General features: G+C 52.3%; 3 protein-coding genes across 11 annotated transcripts in view; all 3 read left to right on the top strand.

Moving 5' to 3' along the window:
- The window catches only part of PXN (paxillin), a 42,868-nt gene extending 30,142 nt beyond the window's left edge, over positions 1 to 12,726 (top strand). The window contains exons 1-13 of one of the 7 annotated variants that reach the window (XM_039868308.1): positions 835 to 1,061; positions 1,365 to 1,480; positions 1,905 to 2,041; positions 2,154 to 2,355; positions 3,163 to 3,298; positions 4,759 to 5,655; positions 6,643 to 7,482; positions 8,049 to 8,150; positions 8,413 to 8,583; positions 8,702 to 8,875; positions 9,471 to 9,552; positions 9,676 to 9,824; positions 10,644 to 12,726. In XM_039868308.1, coding sequence (XP_039724242.1) covers positions 1,945 to 2,041; positions 2,154 to 2,355; positions 3,163 to 3,298; positions 4,759 to 5,655; positions 6,643 to 7,482; positions 8,049 to 8,150; positions 8,413 to 8,583; positions 8,702 to 8,875; positions 9,471 to 9,552; positions 9,676 to 9,824; positions 10,644 to 10,910 — 3,117 coding nt within the window. In that variant the 5' untranslated portion in view covers positions 835 to 1,061; positions 1,365 to 1,480; positions 1,905 to 1,944 and the 3' untranslated portion in view covers positions 10,911 to 12,726. Of the gene's footprint in view, positions 1 to 406; positions 730 to 834; positions 1,062 to 1,364; positions 1,481 to 1,904; positions 2,042 to 2,153; positions 2,356 to 3,162; positions 3,299 to 4,758; positions 5,656 to 6,642; positions 7,483 to 8,048; positions 8,151 to 8,412; positions 8,584 to 8,701; positions 8,876 to 9,470; positions 9,553 to 9,675; positions 9,825 to 10,353; positions 10,582 to 10,643 lie in introns of those variants that run through there. The other 6 variants (XM_039868304.1, XM_039868303.1, XM_039868306.1 and 3 more) reach the window with 6 other exon arrangements.
- Positions 12,727 to 15,314: 2,588 nt separating this feature from the next.
- On the top strand, positions 15,315 to 19,213 carry RPLP0 (ribosomal protein lateral stalk subunit P0). The gene is made up of 8 exons (XM_039868300.1): positions 15,315 to 15,452; positions 15,722 to 15,823; positions 16,675 to 16,850; positions 16,963 to 17,050; positions 17,171 to 17,317; positions 17,433 to 17,618; positions 18,452 to 18,592; positions 18,978 to 19,213. Exons 2-8 carry the CDS (start codon positions 15,770 to 15,772, stop codon positions 19,137 to 19,139), a joined length of 954 nt encoding a protein of 317 aa, XP_039724234.1. The 5' UTR covers positions 15,315 to 15,452; positions 15,722 to 15,769; the 3' UTR covers positions 19,140 to 19,213.
- Positions 19,214 to 20,263: 1,050 nt separating this feature from the next.
- Positions 20,264 to 24,442, top strand: part of GCN1 (GCN1 activator of EIF2AK4) — a 52,331-nt gene continuing 48,152 nt past the window's right edge. For all 3 annotated transcript variants that reach the window (XM_039868294.1, XM_039868295.1, XM_039868293.1), the window contains exon 1: positions 20,264 to 20,400. In XM_039868294.1, coding sequence (XP_039724228.1) covers positions 20,383 to 20,400 — 18 coding nt within the window. In that variant the 5' untranslated portion in view covers positions 20,264 to 20,382. The remainder of the gene's footprint in view (positions 20,401 to 24,442) is intronic.

Here is a 24,442-nt window from a genome sequence, read left to right as displayed (position 1 = left end):
TCCAGCAGTTTCTACCCCTGCCCATTGCCTCTTGTTGGGAGACCGGGGAGATCCGGGGCCCCCGCTGTTGTCTCCCCAGTGCCAAGGTAATGGAAGCTTGCACTTGAGGGCTAATTCTGCTCCCTTGCTGCTGTTAAAAGCACAATAGTAGGGCCCTGGAGCCTCTGGGGCCAGGCTGCATGCCAGGCTTCCGCAGAAACAGCCTACGGAGCAGTCCTGCCCCCCGCCTTGGCCGAGGGGGTAGGGAACACTGCACCATCTTCACACACCTCACCCTGTAGCCTGGAGCCTGGGAAGGAGCCTGGGGCTCCGCTTCATCCTGGTCAGGAAGACAGGTACCACCCCAGAGTCTCCCTGATCTGGAGGCCGAGAAAGCTTAAGCTTTTGGAAATTAAGTGGGACCTGGCAGTGCCCGGGCCCCTCCCCGTGACGTGGGGCCCCTCCCGCCATTCTCTCCGCCTTGCCCTGCGGAGTCAGAGCTCCAAGTTCCAGGAAGGCATTTCTGACTCCCAGCCAGCCAGCTCCACAGCCCTGTCTGGAGGGAACGCAGGTGCCTGACTCCCAGAGGTAGGAGAGCCCCAGAAGCAGCCCCAGGACCCTACAGAGCACTTCCAGTCTGGGGGCAGGGTGAAGAGGTCAGCTTCGGAACTGGTTCTTAGCCCGTGCTGGGCTGGCCCGGCCCAGGATCTTCCTGACCCGAGGCTGGTCATTTTCCCATGGGCGAGGCAGGTACTCAGAAGTCCTTACTCTCGGGTGCAGGCGGGGAGGGCACTGCCACCGGGGAGTTAGTCCCTGGGTTCCCTGCTGCTCACCCGCCACGCCCGCTCTTTGCAGACGCCTTGCTGGAGGACTTGGAGTCCACCACCTCACACATCTCCACACGGCCCGTGTTCTTGTCCGAGGAGACCCCCTACGCCTACCCAGCTGGGAACCACACATACCAGGAGGTCACTGTGCCACCCCCTGTTCCACCACCCCCATCCAGCGAGGCCCTCAATGGCACGATCCTTGACTCCTTAGACCAGTGGCAGCCCGGCGCCTCCCGATTCATTCACCAGCAGGTACGTGGGGATGGGGGGTGCAAGTTCCCAGGGGCTCTGGGGCTAAAGGAGCTTATGTGGCAGCAGCTTGGAAAGCCGGGGAAGGAATGGGCTCAGGGGGAGAGGAGGCGGGCCGGGAAACGTCCCGCTCTCCCCACCAGCTGCCACGTGAGGGGCGCAGTGACCAAGTGTTAATCACCTGTCCCCAGCCAGAGCAGGGAAATTCCCTGGTGAGACTGGCTGTGAGTAGCAGGCTCCTGGGGGTGACTCGGGCTGTTCCTTTTCCTCCCCCTGGGGAGGCTCTGAGCACTGTCCTTCCTGCAGCCTCAGTCCCCACCGCCCACGCACGGCTCCAGTGCCAAAACGTCCAGTGCCTCCATCCCCCAGGACGGCCTCGGCCCTCCATGCCCCCGAGTCGGTGAGGAAGAGCACGTCTACAGGTACTGCCTCAGCCCCTGCCTGTGCCCTTTCCCCTCCTACTTGGCAGTCCCGGGGGCCAGCCAGGGCCAGAGGCAGCCAAGGCTGGGGACCAGGCTTGGCCACTGCCCATGGGTATCCCGCCTCGGGGGTCATTGGGCAGACGGCTCCAAGGCTCCTGGCCAGCTCACGAAGCCTCGTGACTGGCCCGGTGGCCTTATCACTGCCATCTGCTGCCATCTCCATGTAGCAGCTGTCACGTCACCCCCTGTAGTTGAGGAGTTGAGGCAAGACTTCCTTCCTCCCCTCTTTTTACCACATCCTTTCCCCATCCTCCATCCTCTTGTTGGGGAGACTGCTGTCTCCTTCCCTTTATTCTCCTGGAGAATTTGGGGGTCGCCAGAGCTGGAGAGCATCTCAGCGTGGTTTTCCCTTTGCCTCTCCAAGCTTTCCCAACAAGCAGAAGTCGGCAGAGCCTTCGCCTTCCATGATGAGCTCCTCCCTGGGCAGCAACCTGTCCGAACTGGACCGCCTGCTGCTGGAACTGAATGCTGTGCAGCACAACTCCCCAGGCTTCCCCGCGGGTAGGACCGGGTCCCCGGGGCGGCGGCCTGCCTGACCCCCCAGCCCCACCCGCTGGCTCTGGGTCCCCAGAGGGCTCGGGCTTGAGCAGCCTTTCTCTCTCCCTCTCCCAAGATGAGGCCAACTCAAGCCCCCTGCTGCCTGGGGCTCTGAGTCCTCACTATGGCATCCCGGAGAATAACAGCCCGCTGGGAGGCAAAACTGGGCCCCTGATGAAAGAGAAGCCCAAGCGGAATGGGGGCCGGGGTCTGGAGGACGTGCGGCCGAGCGTAGAGAGTCTCCTGGATGAACTGGAGAGCTCCGTGCCCAGCCCCGTGTGAGTACCTGCTAGGCTCGCTCAGGCACACGGGTCATGCCCAGCCAGGACTCATGCTCCAGTGTCTGCCCACTTAGCCCCCATGTCACCCATTCCCTGCTGTCTGCCGGGCCCTGCACCAGGCACTAGAGAGTAGTGGCGAGTCACAAAGACATTCCTATCTTCAGTGAGCCACCATCCATCAGAAAGGACAGACATCTTGCACACTGAGGGCGCCTGTAGCTTAGTGGCTGTCAGCACAGGCTTTGGACCTACATAATGGGGTTCAAACTTTGGCTCTACCCTTAACTAAGTGTCATCTCTTAAGCCTCAGTTTTCCCATCTGTAAAATGGGATTAGGGGGCTATGAGATAATGGTGATAAGGCCATCTGCCTAAATAGGGGTGAGACCCAGACTTACATGTAAAGCACATGGAATGGTTTCTGGCTCATAGCACATAATGTCCATGCTAAGTGCTTTCTAAACGTTAGCTCCTCTCGGTGTGACCATGTCGTTGAACAATTGCACATGCACATACAGTGCTGTGGAGGGTACACAGTGTGTTCAGGCTTGTTTAACAGGCAAGCTTGAACTTGGGCTGGAGGGCCAAAGGCATCTTCCTGGGAAAGGTGCCATTTGAACAGCCCTCTGCTTCTCCCTCATCAGCTCACCTCGGAGCTCTGTCTTGTCTGATGACGGCCCCCTCCCCATGATGGGTGCCCCGGGTTTATGGGTGGCAGGACAGTGTCGGAGCTGATGTGCTGATATCCTGGGGGAGCATGGGGCTGGGCTCTGGGGTCCCCGCTGATGTTGCGCCTGCCCTGCAGCCCCGCCATCACTGTGAATCAGGGGGAGATGAGCAGCCCTCAGCGTGTCACCTCTAGCCAGCAGCAGACGCGCATCTCGGCCTCCTCTGCCACCAGGGAGCTGGACGAGCTGATGGCCTCACTGTCGGATTTTAAGGTGCTTGGAGGCCTCTCCTCTCCCCTGCCCTCACTCCCGTTTCCCCCATCCTTCTCCTGTACCTTGGTGTGAGGAGCACCCTTGGTTTGGGTGCCTCGCCCCAAGCCAGGGGCCCTGCAGCACCCTGGCCTTGCCCGGACCCAGGGGAGGGAGGGCCAGACCAGGCCGGTGGGGACTGAGCTGCCTCGCAGCAGCCTGTGGAGGCAGAAGTGCTCAGCAGGGACATTCCTTCCTCTTGGGTTCTCCCAGCTTCCAGCCACCCTGGGGGCACGGGAGGGGGGATCAGGAGGCTGGGACAAAGGGCCCTGTGTTGATGGCTGCTCTGGTGGGGGAGGACATTCTCTGCTGGGCCATGTGGAACTTAGGATCCTGTGCCTGAGATGTCATTTGCCCTGGAGCCCCATCTCCCACGCTGGCTGTCCTCAACTGGCTGTCCTCAACACGTCCTCTTTCTTTCTGCCTGTGGCTTCTGAGTCCAAGGGCCTTTTTTTTTTGCCAGCCTCCTATCCTGCCCCCTCTCCCTCCATGGGCCTCTGAGTCTCCACAGTTCTGTGTGTGGGAAACGGAACCCATCTGTGCTACTGGGCCAGTACTGCCTGTGGTACCCCTCCCCCTGGGACCTCCAGGTCAGCCAAGCCCGAGGTGTTTTACTGAGAAGATGCGGGTCGATACTGGCCGAGCTCTCCGAGAGCTGCGGACTGCACCGTTCCATGCAGGTCGGCCTTGGGCACACAACTTAGGGAATCTGAGAAGGGGAGTGAGTGGTCCATGCGCTGGTGGCCCCGATGGTCCCTGCAAACCTCCCTTCAGCTGAGTTTTCATGGCGGGGGATTGGGGTGGGCCTGGAGGGGAGGAGGCCAAGCTGCTGGCAGTTTTGAGTAGCCAAGGTCAGGAGCAAGTTCGTTGGACCCAGGCATCAGACTGAGGAGCCCTGCCCTAGCCCCCTTTAGAAAGATGTTGCTTTCTGAGAGCATCTTGATGCCCCTAGAGCAAGGTCTCGGGGATGTAGGGAAGCTGTATTTGTCTATGTATTTGTCTAGGAGAGACTGAGCCAAGAATCAAGCCAAGGTTGCAGAGGCGGAGCAGCTGCCTGTGGCTCACTGTCCCTTGATGGTGCCTGGGCTGACCTCCCTGGTCACCTGTCTCCCATGATCACTTCACCTTAGCCTTTTTCTCTCTCCTACCTGCTCCGACTGGGGTGGCCCCACGGGCTTGGCTCAGTGGCTGCTTTCTGATGCCTGGGTTTGACGGGAGCCAAGGACACGGAGCCCAGGAAAAACTTGTTGGGCATCTGGATCTTCTTCAAGGGCAAGTCCTCATGTTTCAGCTTTGCAGCCACCCTGGTCAGTGTAGATGGTGGCTCTCAGAGCCCTAAGGCTGAGCCCATCCATTGCAGTGAGCTGCTTTCCTCACCTCTCTTATTTCTCTCCTCTCCGCCTTTTGTCTTTCTCCTCCTCCAGACCAGCTCTTCTGCTGTGGCCTTGAGCTCCCCGGGGCTGCTGCCCAGCTCAACTCCACTCTCACACCACATGCTCCCTTCTCCTTCTCCTCCTCCTCCTGGACCCTCTGCATTCTTGCCATCCACCCCTAAACCCTCCCCTCGAGGCCGCAGTCATACCCCGGAGGTTCTCCATGTTGAGGATAATGATGATGGAGAGGGCCTTTTACCCACTGTGGTCCCTAGCTGGCTTGATTTGGCTGGCCTTGGGGTGATGGAGGCCAATGCCCCCAACTCAAGGTTTCCTTCTGTGGAGGGTTCTCTGGAACCATTTGGTGCAGAGAGCCAGGCTCGAGTTTGGAGGGACCTGCCAAACCTCACAAGTGATCTCTCCAGGGCTCCCCCTGGCCACACTCTACCCCGAGCTGGATGCACAGGTCCCCAGGACGCCAGAGATGCCCGAGGGCTATCAGCTAACCATGTGTATGCAGAGGAGGCTGTAGCTGCCACGTGGGAGTGGCCGTGGGCTTCGGGGGCGCTCAGACCTGAGACTCCCTGTGGAGCTGCGCCCGGCTTCCAGGAAGTAACTGAACCAGCTTTCGTGGCCATGGACCGTCAGGCCATCTTCCCAGATACCTGGAGTCTCACAAAGGAATGTGGACAGTGGAAGGAGAAGGCAAAGCCAGAGCCAGCAGGGCCAGACAGCAGCTGCCCTGCCCCAGCTGACAAGGAGCAATTAGGTAGAGAGACACCCACAAGGGGAAGCCTGGTCAGGCTGACTCAGGGACCCGAGACCCCTAGGAGGCCAGAGGGAAACACCGAAGCTGCTGCCGAGGCCAAGAGGGAAGAGCTGGAGCTTCCACGTGCCATGGTCATGGACATGCCCAACGCCACCGAGAGGATTTCCACCTCTGGCCAGGCAGGCGCAAGCTCGCACGGCTGCTGGGCATGGCCCTCAGTGGGCCTGAGTGTGGGCGGCTCCTGGCTAACAGCATGCAGCCTCTCACTCTGCGCATGTCTGCTTGGCCAGCAAACCCCGAGGCACTGTGGCCTGTGCCCCTGATGACGGGCACTCAGCAGTGGGCTCTGTGGGGTCGGCCAGCAAATCTCCCTGGGCTCAGGAATTTCTCTTAGTGACAGCTTGCCTCTTACTTGTTTGAAGCTTTTCCCTTCAAATGAGCTCCCCTGACATCCTGAGGCAATATACTTACAGTGGTTAAAAGCATGGGCTTTGGGACCAGGTAGAACTGAATATAAGCCCCGCCTCCAACGCTTGCTATCTGTGTGACTGGGCAGTGCTCCACCAGCCTCGGTTTTCTTATCTTTAAAATGGGGATAATAATAGACCATGCCAGCCCTCAAGATTGTCCAGAATATTAAATGAGACGATACCTAGAAAATACTTAGAACACAGTATACAGCCCTCGGTACACTGTGGCCGATGTTACTGTTATCATTTGCTTCTTGCTTTATTAAAACTTCATGCCCTTTCCAAGAAGAAAACAAAGCTGAACCACCACAAACTGGTGGGTTATAACATAAACAAGAAAAAATAACTGGTTAAAAGATTTGAAAGGAAAGACCGCATTTTTTTATTACAAATCAAAGAAAGAAAAGCCTTTTGCCCTTTCAAGAATGTCCACTTACATTCTCTCAAAGAATTTTCATAATCTGTAAGGCAGCCAAGAAAATGCTGCAACCCCATTTTAAGGGTGGAGAAGCTGAGGCCGCTGGAGGTAGTGTCTTGCTCAAGGTCAGTACCGACTTGGAGATGAGCGTGGGGTACGGGGAGGCTGCTCTGGTGTCTTCATTCTGCCCTTCCCTCCCCGGGGCACCTGAGTGTGGACTTAGCAGTGTCAGCACAACCCCGAGTGGGACTGTGACAGCTTCTCCCCCCACCCCCCAGATCCGCTCTGTGATCAGGAGGAGCCGGGAGACAGGCCACGCACACCCCATGTCCCGGGAGCCCTCCCCACGCCGCCGGTTGGACCCTGCCACCCTGAGCAGAACCCCGTCCCAGGAGCGGCTCATCGCAGAGCTGCAGGGTCGGCTGGGCATCCAGCCAGAGGCGGAGGAGGCAGCGGGGCTGGCGGGCGCCCCTGCCGAGGACTGGATGACCGAGGGCGTCATCATCACTGTGCAGCCAAGAGGGAGGCAGGCTGGGGGGCAGCTGGTAGAGAAGGTAGCGGGGAGATGCGCAGGGCTGGGCCAGGGACAGGGCATCCCACTTCTTACCCAGCGCTGGCCAGAGGGGGGATTGGGTGTGTGTGCCGGGGTCCTGCATCCTGTGGCCCTGGGAGGCCGGCCTCAGTCTTGGTACCAGAGTGGGAAAGCCCAGAGGAGCCTGGGGGTGCCACCTGTCTGTGCCCTGCTTGCTGAGCTGCTGCTTCCTCTGCCGTCCTCTTCATCTCTCTCCTTCCTTCCTTCTCCCCAGGTCGTCTTCCCTCCTGGCTCTCCCATTCCCCTGAGAAGAACCTTCTCTGTTCTGCCTTCTCCTCCTCCTGTCCCTTTGCTCCAGCATCACAGAGACGCCTCGGCCAGCAGCTCTTCTCCCCCACCCAGCCTGCCCACCCCTTCCACCCTGGGGCCCTCAGCGATCTCCCGTGGCTCCCCTGGGGTCCAGAGTTCTGGGGCAGGGCCACGAGAAGAGGATGCACAGGGCCCCACCTCTCCCTCTACCGCACCCTACACTTCGAGGTCCGTGGGCTGCCAGACCGAGGAGGACCCGCTCTTCCCCCCAATGCAGGCAGGCCTGGGGCCCCAGCGCGAGTCCTGACTGTCCCCACTCTGCACACATGCACATGTGCACACATACGTACTTCCTCTGTCCCTCCACAGTCCCACAGTCCTTCCTTAGAGCTCGCCTTGACCCCGGACCCTCACTTAACCTGACGTCCACGCTCCCACCCTCAGGACGTCAGCTGTTCTGGGGCTTCCTCCTGCCTGACCCTTCCCACCGCCCCTCAGTCCTGCCCCAGGCTTCATCCGAGGAAGCCATTCCCAGAAGGGAAACCAGAACCTGTTCCTCCCTCTGTGGCCCCCAGCCCAGTCAGTACCTGGGAGCCTTTGCTCTCTGGCCCCAGTTCCTTCCCCTTCCTGGGTCCCCTGCCTTTGGTTGGCTCACTTTCCTCTCTCTCCTGTCCCAGGTTGTTTTTCTCTATAGACTTTTTTTCCTGGTTTTGGTACTGCCAGTGGGGTGGAGCATCTTATCTCATTCTAAGTTCCCTTTTGTGAAATGGTACAATAACAAGGTGTTTTTTTTTTCCTTAACTTAAAAAAATTTTCTTACCCTCGTTTCCTCCCCTACCTAAGATCCAGGGCCTGGAACAAAGCGCGGGTGGAGAGCTGTGCTGGGCCCCCGACTGGCCTCCGAACGGCGGGCAGAGCAGTCCCGGAGGGCAGGACGAGGGAGGGGTCAGTGCCAAGGCCGGGGGCTCAGCATCCTGCTTGCCGTGTTTCCTGGACCTCGGTCAGGCCAGTGGGGTGCTGTGAGTCCCTCTGACCACCGAGGATGTCTGCAGATTCCCAGCTTGGGCTCTTGAGGCCCCTGGAGGAGGTGGCCCTTTTTGCCTCCATCGGCCCATCTGCCCAGCGGGAGAAAAGCCCCCGGTGCCACGGTGCTATGAGACACCGTCCCCAAGCCCTGGGAGTCCTGACTTGGCCTCTCTCTCCGTAGTTCATGGCCCAGGGGAAGACGGGGAGCAGCTCTCCCCCGGGAGGGCCCCCCAAGCCTGGGAGCCAGCTGGACAGCATGCTGGGGAGCCTGCAGTCCGACCTGAACAAACTGGGGGTCGCCACGGTTGCCAAAGGGGTCTGCGGAGCCTGCAAGAAGCCCATCGCTGGGCAGGTGATGGGGGTGCAGCAGAGGAGGGGGCGGCAGGAGGGCATGGGGACCTTCGCTCTGTTGGGGAGGTCGCCTCATGGCAGGCCAGGGCCTTAGGCCACATTCCGCCCTCCCTCTTCAGGTTGTGACTGCCATGGGGAAGACGTGGCACCCGGAACACTTCGTCTGCACCCACTGCCAGGAGGAGATTGGGTCCCGGAACTTCTTTGAGCGGGATGGACAGCCCTACTGTGAAAAGGACTACCACAGCCTCTTCTCCCCGCGCTGCTACTACTGCAATGGTCCCATCCTGGACGTGAGTTCCTGGCCACAGCGGGCAGCGGCAGCACGCCGGCTCATTCCAGCCTCGCCATCACCCTCGGAGGGCGCACGCGGTGCCACCTGAGGCTTAGAGGGGTCCCATCCCATGCCCGAGCTCACACAACCGACCAGCAGTGGGGCTGGGCCAGATATGAACCTGGGCCCGATGCTAGCCTCCTAGTGCATGTTAGCCCCCGCCCCCCAGATTCCCTTCCGTGGAGACTCCCAGAGGTTAGGAGCCCTGTCTGTGCAGATGCGTGGAGCGCTGGCTTCCTCGATCTCCCGCTGTGTGGCATTAGGGAAACGTCTAGCTTCTCTGAGCCTAAGTTTCTTCACAGATAAAATGGGAGTCACGATAGAATCTATGACCTCCACCACATGTGAGGATTAAAGGAGAGAGACAGTGTCTGGCAGGTCACCTCTCTTAATAAATCCGAATTCTCTGGTATTTGGAGCATAGGAGAGACCCCCATCTTTGGCTGAGAGCTCGGGGTGGGGGCGGGAAGGACAGCCTTGCCTGTGAGTGCCAACTGTAGAATCTGTCCAGTAGGGTGGCACCTTGGCTCTGACCCCACACTTTGCTTTCACAGAAAGTGGTGACAGCCCTCGACCGGACATGGCACCCTGAGCACTTCTTCTGTGCCCAGTGTGGTGCCTTCTTCGGCCCTGAAGGTACTGATCAGCAAACTCACAGCCCCCAGGAGTGTCGGGGAGGCAGGGGCTTTGCTGATGTCAGAGTCAGGGAGGAGTCCACCTCCGGAGGCCCTAACTCTACTCCCAAACCCCACTCATCAGGGTTCCATGAGAAAGATGGCAAGGCCTACTGCCGGAAGGATTACTTCGACATGTTTGCGCCCAAGTGTGGTGGCTGCGCCCGGGCCATCCTGGAGAACTACATCTCGGCACTTAACACCCTCTGGCACCCCGAGTGCTTCGTGTGCCGGGTAAGGAGCCCTTTGCCCCCACGTCTGGAGGGCACTGGGAGTGGGCATCGGGGAGAAAAGAGCCTCCCTCTCTCTGCTCCCTGGATCCAACTCGGAGGCTTCATTCTGGGTTATTAATGGGGTGAACAGGTGGAGAGGGATACACCTCGTCAGGTCCAAGGGTTTCCTGGGCCAGGGCTCACACTGAGCCTGGGAGAAACCAAGAACAAGGCAGGTGTGTCCTCAGCCTCGTCCTGTGCAGTGGCCCTGGTGCTGGTCACGTCCGGGAGAAGGGCATGTGAGAATTAAACAAGATAATTCAAGCATTCGGCAGCCTCTATGGAAATGGGCATTGGTTTCCAGACTGCCGTCTGGAGGGTAGTGGGGGCCCTCAGATGTTATTAGGAATCCAGCAAGGGCCCTCTGACAAAATAAGTTTTGGAGGCACTGTTCTCTGCAGGATTTCTCGGGGACTTTGACCTAAGTGTGCATGTGAATCTGCACACGGGGTTCTAGGATGCAGAGTTTGACCATGGAACCCTTTTTTCAGCTCCAGGGTTTTGGGACACGCCGTCATAGCCTCCTGCTTAAGTACCCAAGAGTCAGACCTAGGTTCGAATCCAGGCTGTGCAACTTAGCTGCATGACCTTGGGCAAGTCATTTAACTTCCACGCCTCAGTTGCCCCCTCTGCTGAGAGAGTTCAGTAGTGTTTAGTGCAGCGTTTAGCGCATAGGAAAAGCTTAGCAAGTGGGACTCCTCACGACCGTCATAGCCATTACTGTCCCCTGCTCCAGGCTGAGCCCCCTCCCCTCCACCTCATCCCTTTCTCCGTCTGGCAGGAATGCTTCACGCCATTCATCAATGGCAGCTTCTTCGAGCACGACGGGCAGCCCTACTGTGAGGTGCACTACCACGAGCGGCGAGGCTCGCTGTGCTCCGGCTGCCAGAAGCCCATCACGGGCCGCTGCATCACCGCCATGGCCAAGAAGTTCCACCCGGAGCACTTCGTCTGTGCCTTTTGCCTCAAGCAGCTCAACAAGGGCACCTTCAAGGAGCAGAATGACAAGCCTTACTGTCAGAACTGCTTCCTCAAGCTCTTCTGCTAGGCACCCTCGTCCCTTCATCTGCCCTGTCCCTTGGCTCAGCCTTCCCAACTGCTACTGTGACCCAGAGGCCTTGCCCAGGGGTGAAGGGCCAAGCCCGACTGAAACTGGAACCGTGTCCTCGCTGTGCAGGGTGGCAGGAGGGCCTCGAAGAGTCCTGCCTGCTCTTCTTCCCCCCTGCCAGAGCCTCTGGGCCTCCTCCCTCCTCTTGCAGCTCTCCCCAGGCTGCCAGCCTTCACCCTTCCTGGAGGTGGGGGCTGGAGGGCCCCACCCCACGAATTCGCCTGGCCAGGCCAGCACCCCACACTGGAGCCATCTCTTACTCATAATTCAGCAGTGGAACCAGGGCGAGGGCAGGCAGAGTCAGATGGGGTCTTTTTTAATCCTTATCCCCCCCCGACCTAATTATCCTTGTCCTGAGTATTGGGGGACACCTGATTCATCCAGACAATGCCAGCATAAATCCATCCATCTTAGGGTCACAGTGGCCACGAGCCATGAAAGGTTCCTTGTGCTCCTCTTGCCCTTCCAGTCTCCCCAGGCCTGGGTGACTGTCCCCACCCCCCATGACTGCTCTGATTCTACTGAGACGGGCCTCTTCAGCAATAATATTTTATATTCACTTCCTCCGTCTCCGGGGATGGCGTGAGGTGGGGCGTTTCACCTCGTGCCTGGACACTGTACCGACTGATAAATTTCTACACTGAGGTTTGAATTCGTATCGTCTGAGTTGCTTTTACTTCTCTATACAGGATGATTTTGAAGAGATTTTAAAGATGTCCCTTTTTGTACTCTCCACTGCCACTGGTCCTGTAGGTGACAGTGGCTGTGGCACGGGGTTTGCCTTGTACTGAGGGCTTGGGGAGGGGAAGCAATTTGTATTTTATTTTTTCTTAGCATAAGCAGGTGAACTTGGAGCAGCTCTGAAACTCCCCTTGAACTTCATGGCTCACCAGGACTGTTTTATAAACTGCTGTATTTTGAAACCCTTTCCTTACTACCCAGGCCAGCAAACTCTTAACCGAAACTGGCCTAAGGGTATAGCTTGCCCTTTTGGGCCTAGAAGTCTAAACCTCATACATCCTGTTCCTGAGGGAGGGAAAGTACACTTTTGGGGTGCTGTTTCCTGTCCAAGCCATTAGGAGCGTCCGCTCCCTTGTGAACTCTTTGGCATCAAAAAGAACCCATTGAACATTCTCAGCCTCCTCAGTGCTTTTCTGGGGCTCCTTCTACCTTCTTGTTGATTTCACCGGGCACATCACTTCTCCAAATTTCCGGCCCTCCTTGGAAACTGGAGGTCTGGGGCAAAGGGCCCAGGTTGTTGCAAGGGTGCCCGATAGGATCCTGGGCAGAGGGACAGGATCCTGCCGGAGCCATGGGAAGACCCCAGAGCTTTTCCCCCCAAGAATGAAACAGAAGCAGGCAGGCCTGGGGTTCCTGGTCAGCAGAAAGGGGCCCCGGTGGGGTCTAAAGGAAGAGCCAGACCACTCCATTAGCCTCATAGCAAAGGCTGAGCGAGCTGGGGTCTTGGAAGAGAGTCCCTCCTTCATGGCAGGGCTGGGAGCAGCCAGGCCTGAGGAGGACAGCTAGGCCCCTCCGAAGGTCTGACGTCTCCACTTCCACCCATAGGCCTTATTGCTGTTTACAGTGACCTGTCCCAGGCCCCTCTCCTAGAGGACTGGGGCTTCTGGGGTCCACCCTGTGGGTCAATGGTTATTTGATGATTTGATTTTAATTTCTTTCTCTGTAAACTTTTAACTTGGCTTTTCCTCATTTCAATTCCTGTGATTTATGCCAATAAAGTTTGCCATTATTTTGACCTGTGCTAGTGCCTTTTATTTGTGGTCTGAGATAACAGCTTAGTCCCAGAAGGGAGAGCAAACCCTCCCAGACTCACAAGTGCAATTTGAGGGTAAATCACTGACACTCCCTTATTTGAGGCAAAAAGCCCTGAGAATGGCATACCCTTGGCCCAGAAGACACTGGTCTGTGGCCACGGGTCCTGCTGGCTCCTTGTGTGAGCTTTGTTGGTGGGGGAATGCTGGGGAGCAGCCTTATTGGGCCTGCTTGGGTCAGGCCCTGACCTACCTCCTCTGCTGTGATTCCCTGAGGCCATCCTCGCATAGGCCTGTGGGTGGCTTTACACTCACTCGCAGATGGGGAAAGAGGTTCAGAGAGGAGAACCAACATGCACAAGGCAAACCTCTGAGTGAGTGCAGGCAGGATATGAATCCAGGGCCTGCTTCTGCCTGTGTTCCTGCATTGACCAAATGCCCCCCCCGCAACGTGTTGGCAGAAGACTGGGTGTAGAACCTTCCTAGTTGAGGAAGCTGATTTACCGTTGACGATTGGTCTCTACTGCTCCCTGGTGGTCATGTTCATATTTGCATGCTTCCTTGCTCTTGTCAGAACCTGAACTCCAGTCCTGGGCCCCAGGGGAGCTTCCTGGGCAGTTTGTTCCCCTTTAAGCTTTCACAGCTTTCCTGTTGTTTGGAATGGTCCTCCAAAAGCAGCATGTTGAATTCTAGTCTGAACCGTGCCCATTTCGTAGTGAGCTCAGAAGTGAAAATTACCTTCAACCTTCACCCAAAAATAATAATTGGGTTTATTCTTCCAGCCCATGTCGGATTTATTTTATTTATAGAAGTAGATATGGTGCATTTCCTCGTAATTTGCTTTTTCACTCAAGGATACTCTGAGTATTTGCCTATGTCAATAAATATAGATCTGAGTCATTTTTTAATGGTTTCATGGTATTCCATTATATTGATGTACTACAGTTAAAGATGATATTTATATCACCGGAGCCAGGATGTCCTTGAAAAGGTACCATGTGCATATGTATATACTTGGAAAAGTGCATTTAGGGGGAAGAAAGTCTCAGGTTTTGGAAGGAACTATAGCATAGTGAGGCCTATGGGCTTTGAACTTGCTTTGAAATTTCAGTTCTGAAGCCATCATTTACTGGCTCAGGGACTTGGGCATATTATTTAACCTCTTCATGAATTTTCTCATCGATAAAATGGAAATAATGAAACTACCTCCTTAGGGGATCGTTGCAAAGATTAACGCAGTCATATGCACAAAGTACCTAGTTCAATGTTGAGCATGCAGTAGTACCTTGTCTTTGAAAAGGGATCTTAGCAGTAACTGATTCCAGCAGTTCTGGAAACAGGCTCATCATCAGAGGCACTAGGAGGCCTTAAAACAAAATCAGAGATTTCTAACTTGGTCAAGTATAAAGGGTAGAGATAGGAAGAAATACCCCATCTGCCCTACGATATGAGCTCATTCATAAAAAAAATATTGATATAGCACAATTGTTCAAATAAGTGTTGAATGAACATATAATAAAAGAAGCTAACATTTAGTGACTTCCTTCTGCATTCCAGGAACTGTGTTAAGTCTTCATACATATCTCATGTAATCCTCATAACAACTCTGGAATATGGATACCATTATTATCCCCATTTACAGATAAGGAAAGGGAAACAGAATGTCTGCAAGGTGAAACCACTTCCCAAGATAACATAGCAAGTAGCAGAACAAGGATATGGATCCAGGTCATCTGACTGCAAACCATTCATTCATTCATTCAACAAATATTTATTATATGCCTACTATGTGCTAGGCACATGGTAGGCATTCTTGCAGGGAGTTTATTACAAACAACAATGTAATAAACTACACAGTGTGGAAGGTGTAAGTGCTATGGAAAAAGTAGAACAAAGTAAGGGGGAAATGGAGTGGATTTATTATTTTTTAATTTAGTTTCGTTTTTGTAATTTTATATAGGACAATCGTTGGGCAGGTGACATCTGAGCCAGGACTTGATGGAAATGTTAGGTGGATATTGGCAAAGAGCCTTCCAAGAACAGGAAATGGCTAGTGCAAGAGCCCTAAAGTGGAAATGTTGTCTGGCTGGAAGGGAGTCCGTAGGAAAATACGAGATGAGATTACAGCGGTAGAGATAGGGAGCAGATCATGTAGGACCTTGTAGGCAGTTTAAATTTTAGGCTTTTTACTTTGAGGGAAATGGGAGCCTTTGAAGAATTTTGAGCAGATGGAGAAATGATCCGACTTAGGTTTTCAAGGACCCTTCTGTTTTGGCAGGGGGAAGAACAAACTTTAGAGACGAGACCATTGTTTCTAAGGCATGTGCAATAATTTCTCAGCCCCGCGTCATATACTCTTTAATTTGAGACAGGGACAGATTGGGGGAAAACGGGGACTCTTGAGTTCACGAACTCTAGCGCCTACACGAAAGCAGCTCCAGTCCAGCAGAGGGAAGCAGCTCTGAGAAAGCTCCTCCACCGCAAGGTAGCGCTTTCTTAACTTCCTCATTTAAAGGCAGTTTCCCATAGGCTGGAGTGGCAGCGATGTCATCCAATGGCTGTCTAGACGAATTCTACTTCGTCAGACAGGCGTCAGCACCAGCCAATAGGTTGGGGCGTTGTCTGCGGCTCATGAACGGCCCCTTCATCCGCTTATAAAAGGTGCGCGCCGGCGCGGAGACCTTTCTCTCGCCAGGCGTCCTCGTGAGAGGTTTGTGTGCTCGTGCAGTGGTGCTGGAAGCTGGCGGCGGGAAAGATGGGCGTCTTTGGTGGGGGCGATTTGGGGGTCGCAGGGGCCAGGCTTACTCAACTTGGGACCTCCGCAGCAGCTCGCGCTTCCGGAATGGAGGCGGCGGCAGCGGCAGGCCAGGCCCGCGGGCGCTCACGCGTGGCCTGCTCTGTGTAGGCCTCAGGCTTGGAGTCCCGCGAGGCGGGGAGGGGACTGGTCTCAGGGTGTCTGAGCTCCCTCTCTCTCCTCAGTGACACCGTCTTTAAACCCTGTGTGGCAATCCCTGACGCACCGCCGTGATGCCCAGGGAAGACAGGGCGACCTGGAAGTCCAACTACTTTCTTAAGATCATCGTAAGTGCAGGGTGGGTCGCAGCCACTCATTATGCTTCCTCGGCTCCAGGCACTAATAGGGACAATCTGCTGCCTTTAGCTGTCCGCCTGCTCCGTGCTAGCTGCTGAGTTAGGCCATTTTAGGCAAGTCTCCTTTAACCTTAACAATTTCCTGAGATGTCGCCCCTGCCCCACTTGTTCCAGATAAACAGGCTCAGGTGGGTTAAGTGGCTCCTGAGATGACAGCATTCATACTCAGGTCTGTCTGGCTTCCGAATTGCTTGTCATACTTTTACTCCTCCGCCTCCATCTTTGGGGAAGGTCTGAGGCAGTGAGTGACATGTAAATGCAAGTTGTGGCATAATTCGGTCTTGTCAGTAAATTGAACGTTATCTTTAGGAAGGCCTTGAGGTGGGTCGTTTTTGCCCAAAAATTCTGATCATGCTTCATTGTAGAGCTTAGTCTATATCCTCCTTCATTTATCATGAAGTTTTTCAGACACAACTGTTAACGCAATAGTCCTATCTGCAACCTAGATTTTACAACTAATATTTTGTATTTCTTGTTGTCTTTTGCATACTGTAAATTCAGCCTTTTTGGGAAGTTTTTTTCTGTTAACAGCCATTTTACTGAATCAAAGTTTTGATTGAATGTACATATCCAATTTTTGTCATTCATACATAGCAAGCAAATCTTTGACAAATCTGGCAGTATTACAACTTACGTGGCTTCCAGTGGGAGGAGTTGGCCTGATCTCTGAGTCATTTCAAAAGCATAGAAGAAAGAGAGTAAGAAGGAAACAAGCCATTTTGGGGTTTGATTTCTCCTAAGTTTTTTCCCTTCTTTCCTCTTGTTAAACTTTATTTTTGTAGCAACTTCTGGATGATTATCCAAAATGCTTCATTGTGGGAGCAGACAATGTGGGCTCCAAGCAGATGCAGCAGATCCGCATGTCTCTCCGCGGGAAGGCCGTAGTGCTGATGGGCAAGAACACCATGATGCGCAAGGCCATCCGAGGGCACCTGGAAAACAACCCAGCTCTGGAGAAGTCAGTTAATTCCCTGGGCATCTTTGTCTTTTCTTTTCTGTGCCCTTCTCCCTTTTCCTGGATAAGAATGGTGCTGAAAAGTGACCGTCTCTCTGTAAACTTCTCTTTGTAGACTGTTGCCTCATATCCGGGGGAATGTGGGCTTCGTGTTCACCAAGGAGGACCTCACTGAGATCAGGGATATGCTGCTGGCCAATAAGGTAAGAGGAGAATCAGGTTGGCTAAAGAGACTTTATCAGTTTTGGTTCCTGAAGAGGAAAATTGACCATTCTCAGTGTGTATTTGTGGAGAGATTTCTCATGTTTCTTGTTTTTGTTCAGGTGCCAGCTGCTGCCCGTGCTGGTGCCATTGCCCCATGTGAAGTCACTGTGCCAGCCCAGAACACTGGTCTGGGGCCTGAGAAGACCTCCTTCTTCCAGGCTTTGGGCATCACCACTAAAATCTCCAGAGGCACCATTGAAATACTGGTGAGTGGACCTGGCGTACCAGTGCTAGCCAAGCCAGTAGTGGGGGCTCCCCTTGGTGGCCATGGATTTGTTGGATGTTCAGGTGTTAACTGCCAACTGTTATCTTGTTCTTCAGAGTGATGTGCAGCTGATTAAGACTGGAGACAAAGTGGGAGCCAGCGAAGCCACACTGCTGAACATGCTGAACATCTCCCCTTTCTCCTTTGGGCTGATCATCCAGCAGGTGTTTGACAATGGTAGCATCTACAACCCGGAAGTGCTTGACATCACAGAGGAAACTCTACATTCTCGCTTTCTGGAGGTACATGATGCCCATTCCAGGTCCTTACATTAGTGGTTGAAAGCATGTCTAGCTTCAGACTGAATTCTGGTCATCTAATCGAAACCAGCTGTGTAACCAAGGACTGTTTAATCTGTTTACTTCAGTTTCTTCATTTGTAAAATAGCAAGAGTCATATAAGATTGTTGAAGATTAATGAATTAATAAGTAAAAGCCTTAGGACAGTGCTGGGCTGTTCTAAGGCCTGCCATAAGACATGAGATGAGCTATTTTTTGGAAATCTCACTACTGGATGAAATATTCACATCTGGAATTTAACATTTTTCTCTTGTGGCACTCAACAGTTAATGTTAACAGTTATATTTTTTTACAAAGTGGTGGCTTTTGAAGTAAATCCCATTATGGTATAGGGCAGGGATTCCCAACCCCTGGGGTCGGTATGGTCTGTGGCCTTTTAGGAATCAGGCTGCACAGCAGCAGCTGAGCTGCAGGCCAGCAAGCGAAGAGCAAGCGAAGCTTCATCTGTATTTGCAGCCTCTCCCTTGCACTAGCATCACCGCCTCGGCTCCACCTCAGATCATCAGCATTAGATTCTCATAGGAGCACTGGTCCCTGGCGCCAAAAAGGTTGGGGACTGCTGGTATAGGGAATGCCCTTGTTGGGAATAAGGGCAAAAAGCATTTATAAATTAACTGGGTCTGCATTGCCTTGCCAGAGGTATTTGGTGTGAAGTGTCCCATGTGAGACTAAGATGCTGAGCTAGCAAGTCTTGTCAGTCACTGAGCTTTGTTTGGACTTCGCTATCTTTTCTGTACGACATCTCACCAAAAACGTATTTTTCTTTGCCTACACAGGGCGTCCGCAACGTTGCCAGCGTATGCCTGCAGATTGGCTACCCAACTGTTGCATCAGTACCCCATTCTATCATCAATGGGTACAAGCGGGTTCTGGCTTTGTCTGTGGAGACTGATTACACCTTCCCACTTGCTGAAAAGGTAAAAAACTTAACCAGGACCACAGTTAAGTTAGTTACCTAGGGTAACTAACAGGCCTGCCATAAGACATGAAATGAGCTATGCTGTTACGATCAGATTCTACATAGCAGATAGTTTTTAAAGGTATACTTGAGAGGTTGGGGGCAGGGGAGGTGTGTCCTTGACTAGATATGACAAAAGATTCTATTCTAGGAGGGGTTAATGGGTGGATGTTTGGCCTAAGTTCACCAGGCCATACCCAAATTGTCCTGCCTGGTCACTTCCAGGGAAGGCTTCACTGGCTTGGAAGTTGTTGGCTGTTAAACCGAAGCTCTACAAAGGCTGATGGGTTGTGGGTAGTAGGGGTTATGGGTGACCATTTTGACCATGAACTTTTCCCCATCAGGTCAAGGCCTTCTTGGCTGATCCATCTGCATTTGTGGCTGCTGCCCCTGTGGCCGCCGCCACCACTGCTGCTCCTGCTGCTGCCGCAGCCCCAGCCAAAGTTGAAGCAAAGGAAGAGTCGGAGGAGTCGGATGAGGATATGGGATTTGGTCTCTTTGACTAAACACCAAAAAGCAACCGGCACAGCCAGATTTATTTGTGAAACAAGGAAATAAAGGCTTACTTCTCTTAAAAGTCTCTGAACTCTTCATTTTGTGTATTTTGAAGTTTACAGCATTGTATGCTAGAAACTAGAGTCGTGGAAGAACCCTATATAGGTCTTTATTTGGAGATGACATTTGGGTGTCCTCTTTGTAAGTGAAATACTGTTCTAACATCTGATATTTTTTCTAGGCTCAGCATTTTTTATTATACCAGAATTCTTATTTCTGTGGCCATCTGGCCACTAGCCTGGATCTAAGATACTTTTGAGTAGGTTTAGTGTGAGTTGAGATAAGCACTCAATGCCAGGGTTTTTCAAACTGAGTGTTGATCCAATTCACCATAAATAGGTGGTGACCATTTTGAAGAGATTAAGCATCTGATTGCTGAAAGGATGAGTTGCGAACCTCAAATCTGCACTAGGTAATGACGTAAATGAATATGTTGTAAAGAGGTCTCTGCTTAACAGTCTGAAAGCCACTGCTAATAGAGGGCCAATAACTAAACTGCAGCTTCCATTCTCTAGGCTGTAAATAGAGTTGGCAGATGTGCACCCTAAATGAAATTCAGACAAGCCTCCGTAGATATGAGGCCCTTTCCTTACTCCAGCCTTCTACTCTGTAGCCTTGGCTTAAGCTCTCGGCCTAGAGCACCCAGCATTTCCCCTGGGCAGGCTCCTCTTGGCTCCTCAATCCTTCCCTGACAGCTATATGCACCCTTGTTTCCTACGTCCTACATCATCTATCACTGGGTTACAAATTCTTTGAGGCAGCACTAGTTTGCTGTCTTTATCTAGTTAAGTTCCTGCCATCTAGGAAACGACACAACAGTCTTCACTCAGGAAGGGCCCCCATGGGGGAGTCCGTCCTGGACATGTGGACTCAAGTGGGTTGGAGGCTGCAGGGCCGTCTCACTGCGTTACGGATCCTCGAGACTAGTCTGCCACGAGGCCAGGCTGAGAAGGGCACCGGGACTCCGAGGCTGAAGGGCGGGCCCTGGGGAGGAGGTCTTTATGGCCCCTGGCGCGGGCCCAGGAGCCGATCTCACTGCTGGACTCCAAGCCTGGCCTGTGTTGCGGCGACCGCCGTCCCGCCCGGGGGCGCCAGGCCCTGGCCCCAGCGTCCTCCTGGCCTCGCCCTGCTGCGTGGGCCCGCGCTGTGACCCGGAAGCGCTCCGGAAGCGGTTCCGGAGCCAGCGCCGGTAGGATGGCGGCGGACACGCAGGTGAGGCGGGCAGCTGCGGGGCCAACGCGGCCAGCGAATGGGTGTGGATGGCGGCCGCGGGGCCGGACCGCTTGTGCCGCTAGCGTAGGAGTGTGTGGGGCGGCGGCTGCGGAGAGCGCGGCCCCGGGGCCGTCTCGGGCCGGCTTCTCACGGCTTCGGCTCCGAGTTCGGCCCGGCACCCCGGCCCGAGCGGCGCAGAACGACCCCGGGCTCGAGGCAGGAGCTCCGGCCTCGGCTTCGGCAGCCGGAGCCGGGCAGGCCCCTTCCCGACCCTTAGCAGAAATTCACCTTTCAGAGACTCTGCCCTATTTCTCCAAAGCCCTCCCGCAGTGAGCCAACCCCAACTCTTTCTTAAACTTAGCGTTCAGCGAATGTTTCTGGAACACCTACTACGTGCAGGAACTTACAGCATAGGTTTTGGATTCATACCGATCGGAGTTTGAGCCCCATCTCGTCCATTTTTATGAGACGCTTAACCTCGCCAAGTCTGTCTTTTCATCTATCAAATGGGGCTTAAATAATACGATTGTGTAGGGTTGTTGTGAGGATTTAATGAGATAAAGTAGGGCTCCTTATCCGTTGGTTGGCCTTACTAGGTCCAAGCTTAGATAAATACTGTTACTGCCTAGGAGGGGTTTTGTCACCCTTGAGTGTTGTCACCTGTGGGGTACCTTGTAGTTCAGGGAAAGTACTTAGGCAAACCTTTTTGTTCCAGACTCGTTTGTAGTGTATTTTAGAGTGAAAAGACAATATTAAGGGGGAAAAGAAACAGGTGTCCATAGGACAACTTGGCTCACTTGGGTCTCCAGGGTGAGGAGATTAATCGATTATGATATGATGGCCCTGCTGCCACAGTGACCAGGTACTTATTGAGAGTGTCCTGTGCAAGGGGCTGGTAATTTGTTTCAAGTTGTGTTATAATTTGTTTCAAGTTGTATTATTTTGAAAGCTTCTTAGTCTGTTGGGTATTTCTAAAGGGGTTGGAGAAACACATGTTGAATTTTTAACATTAATACTCAAGTGAAAAAAAATCTCAGTATAGTGGTCTCTAGCCATGTGGCTAATAGCCAAATGGCTACTCAAGTTAGTTAACATTATTGAAATTAAAAATTCAGTTCTTCAGTTGCACTAGCCACATTTCAGTGCTTGCTTAGCCACATGTGCCTAGTAATACCTGTATTGGACAGTGCAAAAGAACATGTCCATCACAGAAAGTTCTAGTGGATAATGCTACTCTAGAGAGAAACCTGTGAACTTTAATGCTGTTTGTAGCTAATCTCACCAACTAGTGACTTTTCTAAAGATTTTTAGTGTGCTCTTTCTCAGTTTTGTTCCGAAGGGGTCTCCAGTGGTTAACATTCATTTTCTAATTAAGAGAATTGAAGCCGAAAGAAAGCTCTTTCATCTTCCTGAGGGAAACTATTGCCAGGAATTTAATATTATTGTGGAAAGACAGTTGTGTGGGAATTCTAGGTAGAAGGTAGATTGTATATGTGATGTTTTCTTACTGTCTCTTCAGATCTCAGTAAAACTAGTAAAGGGGTTTAAAGAAATAGTCCCACAACGATTGGGAGAATGGGGAGCAGACAACAGCAAACTTTTGGAAGCTAGAAAATGATGAGTGGGAAAGGATTTAGCAGACCCAAGGAAAATCAATTCTAAGCCAACATTTATGAAAGCTGAGAACCAACCCAGTTTCTGTCGTGGAATCTCTGACAGGTGGGAATTGGGGGTATCAGCTAACCTCTGCAAGTGAGGGTGAGTGGGGAGAGGCTAAGCTAGGAGGATTAGTTGAAAACCATTTGCAGATGCAGTCAGATCCCCAGCTTTTTTTACCTCGGCAAAAGATTGGATATTTTCTTTCTCATGAGTGTAAAACAGAATACCTGGGAGGGCTAGTGCAGGAGGTCCAATATCCAAGGAAATCATCAAGAAAATAATTCAAGAAATGTTCCTGAACTGGAAGATGTATTCCAGACCAAAAATGCTCAGCACAATGGATGCAAATAGACTCAAGACAAAGCACATTCGTGTGAAATTTTAGAACTCTGGACACTTAAAGAGAGAGATGGTAGAGAAGCTGTAAAGTATGAAGCTAGAACATTTCAGACTTGCAGGGACTTCACAAAATAGAAGATGTGCTTCACCCAAACACAAGAAAGATTACATTTTCAGAGTGATAAACTGCATTCCCACTATAAGGATCACTTGCCAAATTGGGGCAGTTCAGAAGATGTTGAGAGAGACTTCTTTGGGAAGACTGAATTTGGTAGAATACCTGATGTGCACAAATGTATCGAGATTGAGACAAGTGGCAAAAATTTTGGGATTGGATTACTAATTAGAACAGGTAAAACAAGTCAAATCGAGGTAAGGTGGGAAAGAGCAATTATTAACTTGAGGGTTAAAGAGCTGTGCAGGATAGTAAACACAGTTTATTAAACGGAAGTTGAGTACCATTTACATGTAATATAAACACTGACTACTGAGCTGGCCCATATTATGAAGGCGAGGAATTAACATTGGGCAAATGGGGAGGGCGTATGGTGGGGTTGGAGAAGGAAAGAGAGCAACGGTGGAAAAGCAGTAAAGCGGAAAAATCAACAAATAGCAGCACGAGCAAGTTATTTAAAGATACAGAGATAACTACCAAAATAATCAGCCAGAATTGGGGAAAGAGGTTACCTTTGGGGAATAAGGGAAGGGGACTGGTCTTTATAGCAAACCTCCCAGAACTCTGACTCTAATTACATGCACGTGTGACTGTAAAGACACAAGATACCATTAAATCATTTATATAGAAGACAGTTTTAGACGTGAGTTCATTCATTGCCAATAGAATTATAGTAGGGATTTAAGTGTAAGAAAAACATTATTTTATTTCTCTGTGCACCCTTGAATCTTACTTTACTAATAAGGCCTGTCTGAATTACACTCAAAAGAAAAAGATGACGACACCAGTGTTAGTTACTTGGGTCTTATTATGCCCTGCTTCACTCATGTATCCACGACCTGCCCACTTTGTAGCTTATAGACTATTGCTCAGGAGCAGATTCAGGAATATTTGCAAATTGCCCTCTCTGTGCAGGGGATGCAGCTGTGGTAACTGGGATGGTGGTTGAAAGCCAAGGGCTTGTTAAGCATCAGTTTATAGACTTGTTGGTTTCGGTTTTAGTTTAAAAAATGCAGGTGCTGTGGCTCTCAACTCCAGTCGAGCAGTGGCTTCCCCTCTTGGAGTTAGTTCCTTCTCCATTGTCGTCTGTAAATTGGGCACACTGCTGCCTACCTCAAAGGCTGGTTGATAGTAGTGGCTGACTTTGTGCTTGGAATGAGAGTAAATGTTCTACAGACGTGATCTCACATGTATGTAGTCATATGAGCCATAACATTCATGAGGTAGGTGATGTTATCTGCATTGTATAGATGGGGAAACTGAAGATCGAGGAGATGACATAATTGGACTGAATGTCCGTAGCTAGTAAGAGGCAGAGCTGGGATTCAGTCTCTTAACTTTTCTTCATCCTTTAGCCACTGTCGTTATGCTTCGCTATCGACTTGCCAGGGTACTGACATTCCCCTTGTGGGAGGTTTACATGAGTTAGTATAAAGGGGACATATGCAGCACATAGTAGGTCTTCACTAGAATTTATATGATCCTGAATGCTTTTTTTTCTGTCCTGAGGTGTTTGCCTTTTGTCTTGCCTCTTTTTGTCCAAGTATAAGTAATGTATATTGACCAGTTGACTGGTTGGGTTAAAGCAGTACATCTCAACTAGGGGTGATTTTGCCCTCCCCACTCCCCCGCATCTGACAACATTTGGAGACAATTTGGATTGTTACAACTGGGATAGGAGGAGTTTCCAGAGGGCTGCTACTGGCATCTCGTAGGTAATGTCCAGGAGCACGGCTCAAAAATCTTTCAATGTATAAAGCTAACCCCCGACAACAAAGAGTTATCTGGCCCCAAGTGTCAGTAGGGTGGAGGCTGAAAAACCCTGGGTTAGAGAGCTCTTCACTGAATTCTGCGTCTCCCTTCCCCAGG

This window comes from Pteropus medius, unplaced genomic scaffold (assembly GCF_902729225.1).
Source record: "Pteropus medius unplaced genomic scaffold, Ma_sr-lr_union100, whole genome shotgun sequence".
Lineage (NCBI taxonomy): Eukaryota > Metazoa > Chordata > Mammalia > Chiroptera > Pteropodidae > Pteropus > Pteropus medius.
The sequence above is the reverse complement of the archived record's forward strand: the minus strand, read 5'-3'. Positions and strand labels throughout refer to the sequence as shown.

What these genes read in the sequence shown, in the direction of transcription:
- RPLP0 (XM_039868300.1), top strand. Translation starts at nt 15,770, where the DNA reads ATGCCCAGGGAAGACAGGGCGACCTGGAAGTCCAACTACTTTCTTAAG. An exon ending in AACAACCCAGCTCTGGAGAA is followed by an intron (nt 16,851 to 16,962) that starts GTCAGTTAATTC and finishes TTCTCTTTGTAG; the next exon opens with ACTGTTGCCTCATATCCGGG. An exon ending in TACATTCTCGCTTTCTGGAG is followed by an intron (nt 17,619 to 18,451) that starts GTACATGATGCC and finishes TTGCCTACACAG; the next exon opens with GGCGTCCGCAACGTTGCCAG.